We start from the raw sequence: 14,592 nt of genomic DNA on the forward strand, positions 1-14,592 counted from the left end.
GAAGTTGAACCTATGTTGCTGAAAGATTGTTATGGATTGAACAGACTCCTCATTTTTTTCCATTTATTATTTATATGTCTCATCTCACACAGTAAAACTAGGCTGGGATTCTTTGTGATGTATTTCTCACTTTCTAGTAATTTTGATTTGAGGGTTTCATGCGTTGTTATTTCTGTGCTGTTTACAGTGGTAAAACCAAACAAATAAACAAACACTGCCTACAGAAGAAGCTTGTAGTAAAACTAGGTTTTGAGGATATTTCTAACCAGTGTGAGAGTTTTTTAAAAACACTTTCATTCACCTTTTATTTTAAAATAAATATTCAGATTAAAATTCAATTTCCTTAACCAGATCACTCTGAAAATATAAGTCCTATATTGCCTACTTGAAAGAAAGGGAAGCTTGATGCTGGAAGCAGTTAAATGGAAAATCTTAGGGAAACACTAACCACACAGCAGGATTTAAGAGAAAGTTATTTTTTCCTACTTTTTACCCAGTGGAATCTGAAAATCATAATCTCACTATATAATCCTATAGGATTCCTTTAAAGTACTTTTGTCTTTGCCACTACTATATTAAACTGGATATTTCTGTAGCAGTTGCCAATGGTAAATCAATACGCAAGGCAACTGAAGTGATGGTGTGGGGTTTTTCCTCTGCTACCAGTTGCAAAGTGTGCTCCCTTCCTTTGCCAGCTGTGTGACGGGCTACGTGGGGGAGCGGTGCCAGTTCAGCGACCTGGAGTGGTGGGAGCAGCAGCATGCTGAGAGGGCCAAGATGCGGAACATCACCATCTCCGTGTGCATAGCAGTGCTGGTCCTTCTGCTGCTGCTGGGGTTCCTGGCTGCCTACTGCCACAGGTACTGCTTCCAAACATGTGCTGTGATTCTGTGGCATAGGCACTGAGTTACTGCTGACTTTCAGAGAGTGCTCATGGTGAAGGATGTGAGCTGTTCCTCAGCTGATGGAAATTGCCTTATCATCCTTGCTATTATTTTGCTTTTCAGTTTTTGATTCTATGAATAATGCAAAAAGGTCTGACAGAATTGCAAAACTCATGTTCGTTTTAGTGAGCAACATGTACCTGGAAGGAAGAGGAACAGGACTTATTAGGTTTGCAGAGGAGCCATCATTTGTATTGATGAGAGACTTCAGGAGAATGTTATTTGCTTCCTCCCTGGTTTCCCTTAAGGGCTCTAGATGCCTGAAATTTTCTTGATGGGGTTTGGCTCTTCACTGCTACCTATCCCTTTAGTTTGTTTTTGTTTCCCTTTCAGTGTAGCGTGGCACCTGAAAGTTTCCTTCCCATTGAGAAAAGCAGCCTAGTAACCTTACAAAACAAACTGCCACAGTGATGGTTCTAGCAATGAACATGAAAGCAGTTTTCCTGGCAGTAGAAAGAGTAAAATCAGTGATGTGAGCCTAAGCCCATCTGTTGTAAAAGTACTCCCTGGCATTTTCCATGGCTGTAACGAATTGTGCAGGTTTCAGATTCTTCTTGTGGCAAAAAGAATCCCTACACTCACTATTTAAGAACCCAGTCTGATGTGAAATTAAATGTCATCAATGCTTCTTAGACTGGAAAGCATAAAGCATTTAATAAGTTAGAGTCTTTTGGCCATGACCTTGGCAGGCAGCTGTTCTCAGAGGCTTGTTTAAAGGCATATTTATATTTAAAAGTAGACATACAAAAAGCCAGACAGCAGCCAAATCAAGAGTCTCCTGCTGCATGTTGACCTGCCCTCTGCTGCAGGATTTTTGTTTGTGCTTTAAATCAATTTTCAAATTAGACTTTCCTAAACATGAAATGTTTAGTGACAAAAGAAGTTGACCATGGAAACTAATATTTTTCATTTTTATTTGATGGTTCTTGGCATATTTATTCCATAACAGTAGAGAAACTGCCAGTGTTTCTTATTTTCAATTAACTAGTGATAGAGGTCCAGAATTAAAGCTAAGAGCAGTCTTGTTTGTTCTCATAATCTGGGATTCAGATTTTAATCAGTGGATGCATACAGAATAAAAAAAAAGTGAGATTCTTATATTTCCCTTATATTTCATATATTTTGTCATAAAAAATAACTAGGATATGACTTCTTTTAAGCTCCAAAGATACTGGATTTCTTCCCTTCCTCTCTCTTTTGTCATTTCTTCCTGGTTTGTGTTTCTTTCTTGCCAAATGCTTTTGATCAATATAACTATTTACAACAACAACAAGTTTTCAATTACATGCTTGAGTGAACTTGAACTGCAGCTATTACGAGCATAACTAGATCAAAATTAAACCACTGATCTAAAATCCCTATTTAACTGGAGCCTGAAAATCAGTATTTGGGTTGAAATTGCTATAACACTTTTCCACATAATCTACTGTATTTTGAAATGTACTGATTAAGTCAGCAGTAGTCCTGTTCCTTCCCCTGTAAATGGAGATGCCTATCTCTTTTTAATTGAAGGAGATGAAGCTGAAGGTCTGCGCCTGCCAATCTGAAAGATGTGTGAACTGAAGGCCAAGCTTTACTGAAGTATTGTGTTGTTTTGTTCAATGACTGTCACCTGCTGAAGAGCACTGTGTTATTCTTAATATTAGGTTTATGTAGTCTGATTGTATAATATGCCAAGCTTTTTATCTTCCTTGGGAAGCAAGGAAAAAATTATTTTTCACAGGGAAAAAAAAAATCGTAGATTTAACACTGACAATTCCTGCACCTCAAATGACAGAAGGACTGCAATTAGGATTGAGAAATTCTTTGTCACATGCCCATGCTTGGTCAACTAGATTTCATTGCCTCATCTGCTTGTGCTCAGTTGAACATGAAGATACCTGTGCCCACCAAGTCTTTCTGACATCTGTCACTCTGGGCACTCTACAGTAATAAGATGCAGAACTAGTGATCCTCTTGAGCCAGGCATCCTGCTGAGGACTGGGCCCGTATGTGAGCTCTATGCAATGGATTTTATAACTCTTGAGTAACAGGCTTGAGTTTTGTAAGCACTGTGAGCTGCAATGCAGAACCTGAATGGCAAAACATGAGCAGCAGCCTTGGCACAATGTCAGGAAAAGAGAAAATGGACTAATTTGCCTTATTTCTCAGCATTCTGCTCAGTGGATATATTCTCAGACCTGACATCTGTTTGATTTTATATTAGCAGCGCCTGTTTTATCCTCTACTGGAGACAATTACTTTGTTTTAATGTTTGAATAGACAGAAATACGTTATAGAGAATCTTGCAGAATGTCAATGGTAGAAACAGGCCTTTCATATTTCCATTTAAAATCAAAGTTTATTTACACAGTATTTTCGTGAAGAGAGCAACATATGATGATGACGGTGTATGCCCTTTCCCAGTTACTATATAAAAGCTATAGAAAAGAAAAATTCTTAAATAAAAGGAAAATTCCTATTTTCTTTGGTACATTTCTAGGAATTTTTTTTAAGTAGATCAAGTAAAAGGATGTTATAACCTGAGACTTCCAGAGTTTGAAAAATGTTACATTAATTTTGTTAGCTGATGCCTAGGAGGAAAAAAAACAGGTGCGCAAACTGAATAATGATGTACTGATTTGGATCTCAAGCAGCGTAAACCAAAATTTTATGTTTGGGCCTATATGGGCTTTTAATACTGCCATGTAAGTGATTGCTGTTTAACTGCAAAAGTAACAATTTTTGAACTAGCCACTTAGAGCTGATTATTCATGCCTTTTCCAACTCCAGATTGAACTCGTGGCTTTCCCCCCTTACACTAATTTTGTTCGTCAATGCATTTTTCCTGGAAGGTCTTAGTTCCAAGCTTGTTGAGGCTTTCTGTTTATTTCATATTAATGTCTGAAAGGGTTGCTTTTCATGAATGATGCAGATGAATACAGAAGTGACCTTCATAATTGTAACTACCAATATTGTACAAAAATACAGTTAGAATTTTATTTCTGAGCTTCACCCAGAAATGCTCTTCATTGTATTGGCTGAAACAAGTCTTTGTAAGAGGAACGTATTATAAATAGAATAGTATGAGAAAATGGAAGGGTCTAGTTAAAATTATGAGACCTATTGTTCATTCTAATGAATGATCCTTTACAGATGGCACATTGGAACATGCTTTTGTTCACGTCTTACTGACTTCTATTTCTGACAAGCTGTTTGTTTTAACCACTGTGTGGTAAATTGCAATCGTGGTAAAAGGAATGTACCCTTTCAAACTACTGAAAGGAAACAAAATATATGTCCCTTCTGTAAATACTGAAAGAATAATATGTGAAACCCCCCCAGCATCTGTTCCTCCAAAAGCAAAATAATTTGTTTCATCTTTTGTTCTGGTGCAGAAGTCAAAATTTGTATAAGAAGAATCTCTATGCAGAAGCGATAAGAGATGCCAGCAGCGGTGTTGACAATGAGAACGTGACACCTACTAGCAACAAGCCTCTGGTAACTATATTAATGTAGAGTGGAGAGAGAATCAGGAAGGATCAAAGACTGTTAGGGATCCACTTGGGATTATCCATCAAATAATTCACATCTTAAATACATTAAATAACTGCTAGAGTCATCAAGTGCTTTGCTGTGAACCCCAGTTCATCTTACCTCATTGTTATCCCTCAAAGTTCACAGCTGCCTGGATGTATTGCAACCATTAGCCAGTGTTATTGTTAGCTTTGAACACAACAGTTGGGGAACTGTGTTCTAAATTAAGGAAATGGCAATGTGATGACATGGCATATCACAGAGTTATTTTCACAGGAAAGTATGGCCTCTGTAAAAATGGCTTCTTGGAATCCAAGTATTGTTTGCGCTACATGAGATGTTGAACTTTTATTTTGGGGTTTGATAAAATTAAATGTCTTGTATTAGAATCTTCTGCCTTGTAGAGAAAAAACAGGATTTTATTGGGCAGTCTGGGAGGATATATGAAATACTAATATTATATTGATTTAAGTAAAAATGCCACCATGCTCTGGTTGTACAGGCCTGTTTCTCTTGTCACTTTTGAGGTTGCATTTGGCTCCATAAAATCTGGTCTAAGGATCTGATTCTCACTGGCATTAGAATGCCACTACACTGCTGGGGGATTGCAATTGGCACTTGAAATTGACAAGTGACATAACTGGCATCTGTGGCCACTTCTGTGCCCAGTCTGAGACTCCTTTCTCAGAACGGCCTCACAAATGGTTTAGATAGAGTGTCTGGCAGGATTTGTGAGTTGATAGCCTCTGAAAGACACTGTCAAACATATGTCGGTAGTGTTGAATTGCTTTGACCCTGATTATGACATACTGTTCCTTAGCTGGTCAACTGCATACCCTTGTGGACCTTTTATTTTCAGCACTTTTCCTCCAGATACTGGACAGCAAATGTGCTGAATTATGGTGATGCCATCGTTTGTTCACAGCAGAGACAAAATCCACAGCTTGCAAAATACCTCAGTTTGGGAAAAGCAGAAACATTTGCTGGGAGCAGTGCCTTAGGAGGTCTGCAGGCCATCAGCTGTGCCCCCACCTCCTGTTGACCCTGCAGTGAATGCTAGTTGCCAATGACATTTTTGCTGAATATAGGGATACTTAAACAGCTAAGCAATGGACTGAATCAACAAAACCAAATTCGACCTAGTCATCTATTACACGCTTGTGTTACATTTCAACATGCACTGGGAGACACCAAATACATTAATGAAGTAATTTATTGTAAATGGCTTGTTGCAGACTTGAAGGGGAAATCACTGACACTTTGCTAATTATTACTGCTTGCACAGTAATGGATTCCTCTGTTTTCATACATGTGATTTTCTCTGTGCTGATGTAGCCATTAATAAGTTCACTAGGGCTTCATGCCTGCATGCACTCAGGTTAGAAATGGTAGAGCTGCCAAAAACTGCTTGAAGAAGGAAAGTTGTCCATTTCTACTGTTCATTTCAAGTGAATGATTGGAGAGCTTTACTTAAAACAGAGATTATACTACATCCGGGACAGAAAACTCTATAATTTCTCAACTCTTAAGGTACTAGGATAGGGTTTTGGGTGCTATTGATCTACACAACATCAATGATCTTAACAAAGGACTTTATATTTGGATTGGATAATGTTTATACAGTAACTGTAAAGAACTCATGAGTGAAATGAATTTTACTCCTTTGGTAGTTCACAGTGCTGCTGCTCACTTGTGAGACTGGTGAGAGAGAGTGCAAAGTCTTTCTTGTTCTTACCTATCTAGGTTAATATAGAGGATAAAAAACTTTTGTACTGTCACACAGAGCAAACATTAGGTACTGTGATACTGAAACCATATCTATAAATTTTCCAAGTATCATTCACTTTTCTGTTTATTTCTGTTCTGCCAGGTGAGGGTACATTTAGCAGAGGGTATGCCTAAATATAACTTCCATGTTCATATTAGAGTGCCATAAGCCAGGACAGGTATGTAAGCCTGATATTTAAGCACTGATAAACTTCTGCATATGCCTGGATTTTGGTGCTTTTCTGCGACTTTTCATCCAAGTGTTTTGCTTTTTACAGTCAAACATATTTTGCAGATCTATGTGTAGCTGAATCTCCTCTGAGGGTCTGTCACATGTGGGTTAGCAGCTGTAAACCTACAGATTTTATGTAAATGAACTGATGCCTAAAAAGGCATACCTGCTACATCTGTGCTCTATCCACATAAATCCACCAGTTATCCACCAGAACCCCTGAATCTGTCAGTCCTTCTGTTGAAACATCTTATTTACAGATGTTTTCCCTTCTTCCTTGTGTCTGCTCTTTAAATCTCGCCTGTTTACTGGGTTTTCCTCTTTCTCTCTGTACAGTTTCTTCACAGTGCTTCACATTGCTTTCCTCTACCCCTGTTTTTTCTGTTTTCCCCCTGGTCTTTTCAGCATGTTCCTCCAGAGGGTCTCATATTCAGACTTCACTGTCGCTATGAGATGACTGAACCACATGCCCCAGGTGGTGTTAAGAGCCAGAAAGGGAGGCTTACATCTTTCCCTGTCTTTGACACTGTTTCCTGCTGTCTGGATTCCTGTGGAACTATTTAATACTTTAAAAATGGCCCTCAGTACTATGGAGAGGGTTGATTATCACGCACTTTTGTTCTTGCACCTGGAAATGCTGATTTGCAAGGCAAGAGAGTTGATAGTTCTTTGCTAGACTGGGACTGTGTGCTTTCTGAAGAAAGACTAGGGCTGTCATCAACTCAAATGCTTAATTATCTGCAGGGGAAGGGGCACCCCAGAAGCCAGGATGACCTTTTTGCTTGTTCTGAAGTGTATGGCCATTCCAGCTTGCCTCTTGGTTTTCAGAAAACCAATGAATTTTATATTAATTTGGGCTCTGCATATTTTCTGCATATTGTATGTATTTGCAGTTTGCGGTTGTTAAGGAGTGTAACAGTTCTCTGGAGGCTAAAGTCATTGATCTAATCGAGTGTGAGACAACAGATCCTCATCCTGCCTGTCCTTCAGAATCTGGTGAGTAGGATTTCCTACTGTATTAGATCTCTTCTCACCTTGTACCAGCAGGAGTAGTGGCTGATAAAGAACATGGAGAAATCAAAACTTTATTTCTGGCTTGTTTAAAGCTGCTGTGTACCACAGATGCCGTGTTTGTACTGCTGTTAAGAGACCACACAGTCCTTCAATTTGCAAATTAGTCATTGGAAACTACACTAAAATAGTGCTTTAACACTCAGAAAAAGCCAGATGCTTCTTGTGATAGAATAATATTGGATTTTTGCATCCATATAGACCTTCACAGGTTTGCAAGTGAGGTTATGCTCATTATACTATTGGGTAATGTATATCCATGGAACAGTGTACTTTGACAGTCCATATTCATTCAAGCAGGATAACTGAAAAGGTGTGAGTAGTCCAGGTGGCGGCCACTGCAGTTCTTTTTGTATTAAACAGGGTATTTGATTGCCTGGGGAGTGTTTGGTGCTTAAAAAATTATGAGATGAATGAAGGATATGTGCCTCCCATCCTTGGTCCAGAGGCAGCAGGCAGCATGAAGCACGCAACAGGCTTGCATGACCCATAAGTTACCAGCCGTACAATTCTGAATTTTAAGAAAATATTGCCTTACAAGTGGCACCTGAATCTCTTAATGGCTCAGATGGTGATAACTAATGGAGAAAGACCGATATCCTTAACCATTTGTCTGATGTACCATATATTCTTCCTAACTGCAGAAGTTACTAGAGAAGCTAATTTGCCTCAGTCACTTTGAAACATGTAAAGACAAATGTTTGAAGATACTCGAATGGGCAGGCATCTTTCAAGATTTTCAAAATTGCCAATCCTGTCCTTAAACATGCATTGGGTAGTAATTTTATTCATCAGTAGACAATATGCCTCACATCTACTTAGTTGGACTAATATTGTGAACATGTGTAGAAATGTACTGTCCAGCGAAGGAAGACTGATGTTTCCCATTATGAGAATCTGTTTTCATTTACAGTTTTATCACATGCAGATATTGGAACAGAAATTTCCCATCACAGCTGTTTGATTTTTACCTGAAAAAATTAGCAAAAGTGTTTCAACAACCTTAGACAACAAGACTGGTGAATAATCTGATATTATTTCTAACATGGTAAAGAAAATTCTCATACCATGTCAGTGAATAATTCTAAGATCTTTTGCCTTTGAAGCAGGGACTTTAACTGTGCCAGGTGGGTAGTCTTCTTGTTATGGGCATACCTTTTCCTGTTATGTATTAAAAGAGAAAACCATGACATTTGCCTTGGACAAGTAATTTCTAAAAATCTGAAGCAAGTTCTTGACTTTGCCTGTTTTTTTGTTCTTTTGACATGAGTTGGTATTGCAATTTTTCAGGACCTGATTCTGTGCTTTCTTTCATAGCTTTCTTCTCTCAAAGCTGCCATTATGTTTCTTTCAGCTTAATTGTTCTGACTCTTCTCAAATGGTTTTCAGTAACACAGATCTGTCTTTTCTCCAGTGGAAGAACAACCTGTAACATATGACAAAGCAGCAGAAACTTTGGCAGAAGAGGAAATAGAACAAGGACATCAAAAAGAAGTCTCTGTTGCTGAGAAATCTTGTCAAGCCATGGGAATGGTGAAGGGCCCTCCCCAGGTTCCCTGGAGCATCCATCCCAAGCTCCTGCTGGAAAGGGAGGCCTGCAATCTTGCCCCAGCCAGCCTGCTGATGCAGCCAGACTAGAAGCAGCCTGGGTTTGAGAGGGAAAAGGAGGAAGTCAGCAGAGAATGGGAACTCACAAAACTGAAACAACATATTTTCATTAAAATTTGCTTTAGAAAAAAACCCCAGAACTCAAAACAAACCAGAGGAATCCTTGCCACTCCTTCCCTGTCATCTCTGCTTGGAAGAGTTACTGTGAGCAACACATTAGCAATGAGTACTCTACAAATTATCACTGCTGCTAACTTCATTAACTGCCTGCTAAAAGGACACTGAGGGAAAAAAAGACAAGTGGGCAATTTATCAGTGATAAATATTTTCTAATGGAGCTTGTTATGAGTAGTAGTCAAGTTGTCTTCACAGACACATGGAGTCTAGAAACTGCCTAGAAAATGGATCACAAGGACAGCTGCAGAAAAACAGGAATGGAAGAAGATGCAGAAAAATCAGTTCAAAATGAATGTTTTTACTAGATACTGTTCATGGATGCTGTATGCCTTTCCCCAGTGCTGCTGACAGGCCAGGGTAACTTCTTGGACTTCACCTGAGTTGTTATTATATCTGCTTCTGTGAGCAAGTACCAAATGGATCTTGAATTTTTTAGACTTGGTGTGCTGGAAGATGATTTGTGGGCATATGTTATTGATGGTGGGTGACATTTGAGGGGAGAGGAGATTCTTCCATTTTATTTCCCAGTCTACACTGGTCCTTCAGAGCATAACAGGATTATTTCTGGACTGAGGAGATGGGTCTGTGTCTGCTTTCAGCCCCATGAAGAGGTACGTGCTGGAGCTGTCCTTGCCTCACAGAAGTGTGTCTGGCACCAAAACCTGGTCCATTATATAGGACTTAGTGTGAGCACAGAAGTGCAGCCAGTTACTGTTGCAAAAGAACAGGAGTGGGTCAAAAACCCCCAGAACACCTCAGTTTGGACTGACTTCCAGTCAACTGATCTATGCTGGCTGTCAAATCCAAGGGAACAACTGGAAAACTAAACCAATTATTCTTGTAACTGGCTTTCTAACAGCTACAGTTCCCCTCCAGTTATTTACTAAGAACTAACTCTCTTATAAAGCTCTCCTGTATCCAGAGTTGTAGCTTAATTGTTTATAATGAGATGAGCTCAGTTACTCAGTGTGTGATGCTGAGAAGGCCCAGGTTGTGGGTTTGATCCTTCTACAGGCCATTCATTTAAGAGTTTGGACAAAATGATCCTTGTGAGTCCTTTCCTACTCAGAATGTTCTGTGACATCAAGTGATTTTCACCACTTATCCTGACCTCCTAAGGCCTTTTTCAGAATGTTTTGGAAGATACTTGGAAATCAGCTAAATTACTAATGATGTTTTTATTACTTGTAGGGGATCTCTCAGTCCTCCTGTCTTTGAAGCCTGCTGCTGTAACTATTGGACACTTCCTTTAAATTCTGCTACAGTGCCCATCACTAATGTTCCTTGTAATTCATTAGCTGGATAATAGTGGCAAATGTTATTAATTCGTGTGTTCACTATTCTGCTTTTATGAGATCTTTTTGAATCCTGACAGAAAGGTATGGGATATTGTAAGTTTTTTACCAGCTCTGTAGGCCAATATGGGAAAGAGTATTGAAAAGCCCTTACCTCTTAGCTAAAACAGTTACACATTGAGAAACTTTGTGAAGTTAGTTCGATTTATGTTGGTGTAAACTGTAAGAACATTGAGTCCACAGTGTCAGAATTACAAAAATGATAGTGCTCTGTTGTGTAGAGGGCTATTGCTTATTTATCTTCTAAAGTGATTTCTTGTCATTTTGAATTGTTGAGTCAGTTTCCTAATCACATTTGTTCTGAATTCAGAATAAACTTAGAAAATAGGCATTTCCAGAGGTTAGGTGGAACTAATAGCAATGAAGACTCACTCATTCTCTTGTGTGAATGGCAACAAGGGTACTTCCATGGAAATGGTTGAGAAGTGCTGGCATACTAAACTGTGTTCAGAACCAGGCAACCACTGTGTTGAATCATTACTATTTGGTACAATTGATTTTAAGCTGCATATAGTTTAATTTAATTAACATTGTTAAAAGCATCTAGTTTGGATTTCTTGCTCTTTCAGTTCATTACTGATCTGGTGTATTTTGATGGGAAGAGAGTAAAAAAAAAAAGCCCCAATTCAGAAAAGCATTTTATTTCCATGAGAGCTACACAGTAAAAAGGCTTTGATCCCTGCACTCTGAATTTCCCCGGTGAAGTATGGTTTTGTGCTTAAAATCCAAGTAGTATTTTGAATGACAGTCAACATTTAGTCAGAAGTTTCCCCAATCAAAGAAAATAAAGATTTGTAACTTTGAACCTTGACTAAATAAAGATGTTTCAGAACCTTAAAAATTACATTACTATTCTATCTTGTTTTTTTGTTTACTTTGCTTTCCTTCAGTCCAAGGATCTAATTTTAAATTTGATACTATTCTTTAAAGAACAAGATAGGGATACCTGTTTTTTGTAATTACAGTGTTTGGAGTTTTAAATGTTTCCTAAACTTAGCTTTAAACTAAAAATAATTTTTAGTGTAAAACTTTGAAATGATATTTCAACACAAATATAATATATTTGGTTTATTTGTAAGTTCATAAAGCTATTGATTTATAAAATAAAACAAATAAACAAAAAATTCCTGGTGTCCCTCTTGTTTTAAGAGAAGAGAATGCAGAGCTCTGGTTTCAGTTAATCCATGTCATGTATGTTGATAGATCCACTGGTTTCATACAGCCACAGTGTATAATGTGTTGGTGCAGCATGTGCAGGTATGATGGTGTTCTCTTCTCTGCCCAGAGGATCTACACTAGTGAATATTATCTGCTTCAGCTCACAAGTAGATCCAAGCTTGAATATGGTAAGTTTTTCTGTATTATTATAGTTATACATTCCCATGAACCATTTTATGAACATTTAAATGACTGTTATGAATGTTGCTGCTTATTTATATAGAACTATTAACCATGTCTTCACTACATTTTCAAACTGATTGCCAAGATGTTATTCTCAGGCTTGACATGCAGGTCTCTTGAAGTAAAATTGTTGAATCCTGGAGGTTCCTCAGGTTTCAAGGCAAAACTTTCTTCATTGAAAAAGCTTTTTGAATGGTTAGTATTTCTGGGTACATAACAAACTTAGTATTGACCTTAAATTGGTGTACTCTGACTTCTAATAATGAAATTAACATGTGTTATATTAAGCTGTAGAAGAGGAATTTAGAAACACAATGAGAGAAAAGCTTGACAAGTCCAAAGTGAGAAAACTATGGGTAATTTTAAAGAGTAAGGGAGAAAAGGAGTTTGTTTAGTTTAGCAAAACTTGACTTTATTGAAATTTGTATTTCAATTCTCTAAAGCCATATTTTAATTGTAAGCAAGTGAGGAATTATTAATTCTAATTCATAATGGACACAGGCAATGCAGTAGTTCCTGGTCATAGAACTGCATGACACATTTAATGTTAAGTTCCTTTTGCAGAAACTTGCAGCTTTTCAGAGATTTATCTGTTCAGGCAAAAACTTTTCATCTTGTTAATCTCTTTCAGAATGAAAATATTTTAAAAAAATTTTGTGGAAAAAGTACAAAGTTATTCAGAATGGGATTAATTAGGGGAAGCCTGTGTCTTCTAACATACATAGTGTTTTTGTCTTATTGAGAGTAATTTTATCTCATGTTATTTCGAAGTGATGCCTACACTGTTCCATTAGTCTTCAGGACACACTTGGTGTTATTGCTTCACTCTCTGATAACTTGCCATCTTTATCTCTTTGCATGTGAAAAGGAAAGAAATTAGTGGCATTAGAAGCCTCCCCCAGAGCCCCAGGAATGCACCCCAAACACAATCTGCAAGGGTGATAGCCTAAGTTGGCTCTGATCTTTTATTGAGACTGCTGTTTAATGCTAGTTTTGATGTGGACCAGAACCAGCCAACTTTGTGAAGACCATTCATCATGGGATTAACTTTCAGGCACTCCTTCAGTACTGAAGTGGACTAGATTCAGAGCAGTGAAAAGCCTTAGTCCCTTTTAACCAGTCTCAGCGATCCTTAATATCCTGCAATTTCAAGACTTTAGAACTTGGCTTTTGAGGCAACTACTGCAATAATCATGTATAAAAATGCAGAAGCCCTTTTGTACTGGGATCCTGGCCACTAGCACATCTTCCTCCTGAAGCCTAGTTGTTGCAATCAAACTGTCTTCTCCCTGTCTACTTTCTTTTTGGAGGGGCTGGCTATGGCTCTTCCACTCCATTAGATGCAAGCTGAAGCTAAATCAAAGCCTAGAAGGAATTTCTACACTTCAAACATCAAGACCGCGTAGTCTGACAGCTGTCTATTTTCCAGGTAAGAAGGCAGGGTATAATCTCCAAGTTTAATTTTAAGAAAGTCTGAGTCCTAGACCCATGATTTTGCTCGCACTCACTGCTGCACGACACTGTTACCTTTCTAGTACGCAGTTTTATACCACATACATTCCAGGAACTTCAGTTCACAGATAATCGTGCCCATGATACCCCTAATCTGTCCCTATCAGTCTGACCCTCACTGTTTACCCATTATATGTTTTGGGATCCTGCCTGACAGTCAATTTTCAGTCCATGTTGCAATATTGGCCTCACCCACATGGCCTCTATGCAAACCGATTTAAGTGGGTTTTAAAAGTAAGTCAAAGCCACCATGTAAGGGAATTACCCACTTTATGTGAGCAGCTACTGGAACAGAACAGCTGGAGTCCTGGTCCATTAACAAGTTGCCTAGGTATTAATGGGATACAAACAATGAAAAGAATACTTAACAATTTATAAAATAATTAGCTGCTATGGGCTTTCCATGGATTAAAGCTAACAAGTTTTATGTGCTGTATGCAGTCTACAGAACAGTGTGCACATTCAAATGGACATGGTCCTTGTTAGTATTGATTTTGCAAAACAATACATTTGATTGTGATGTAATAAACTGAAAGAATGACCAACTGATTTTTCATTGGTCTATTAACAGTACTAAATAATATAATAAGAGTAGTGAAAGTGTGCTATGTATAAATTTATCTTTTTCACTCAAGAAAGAAATAGAAATATTTACATTAAGACTATAAAGGCCGTTATGCAGTTTACTTCTTGTTTGCAAAATAAAGTTGGACACAGTTCTGTGCAGTGTCTGTGCCTGTAGACAGTAAGTTAAGAAGAAACATGTATTTTAAATGGCTCTTGAAAGACAACCATTTTAAAAAAATCAATAAACTACTACAGCCAGATGCTGAACTTCTCACTGGAGACCAAAACCTCTAATAATTATGGGGGATTCAAGGATCCCTATAGCATTTGTATGAAATAATAATAAAGTTCAAACATTTCCGCTGACCTTAGTGTTGCTCATTAAAGCTTTTAGCACAGATGTGGATACAGTCGCATTCAAGTGAGGTGTTTGGAATTAAAA

General features: G+C 38.1%; 1 protein-coding gene across 3 annotated transcripts in view; it reads left to right on the top strand.

Moving 5' to 3' along the window:
- The window catches only part of EGF (epidermal growth factor), a 59,460-nt gene extending 47,682 nt beyond the window's left edge, over positions 1–11,778 (top strand). For 2 of the 3 annotated variants that reach the window (XM_071555997.1, XM_071555998.1), the window contains exons 22-25: positions 696–860; positions 4,322–4,424; positions 7,353–7,455; positions 8,945–11,778. In XM_071555997.1, coding sequence (XP_071412098.1) covers positions 696–860; positions 4,322–4,424; positions 7,353–7,455; positions 8,945–9,168 — 595 coding nt within the window. In that variant the 3' untranslated portion in view covers positions 9,169–11,778. The remainder of the gene's footprint in view (positions 1–695; positions 861–4,321; positions 4,425–7,352; positions 7,456–8,944) is intronic. The other variant, XR_011697890.1, reaches the window with a different exon arrangement.
- The last annotated feature ends 2,814 nt before the right edge of the window (positions 11,779–14,592 follow it).

The sequence above is a fragment of the Pithys albifrons genome, chromosome 5, assembly GCF_047495875.1.
Source record: "Pithys albifrons albifrons isolate INPA30051 chromosome 5, PitAlb_v1, whole genome shotgun sequence".
Lineage (NCBI taxonomy): Eukaryota > Metazoa > Chordata > Aves > Passeriformes > Thamnophilidae > Pithys > Pithys albifrons.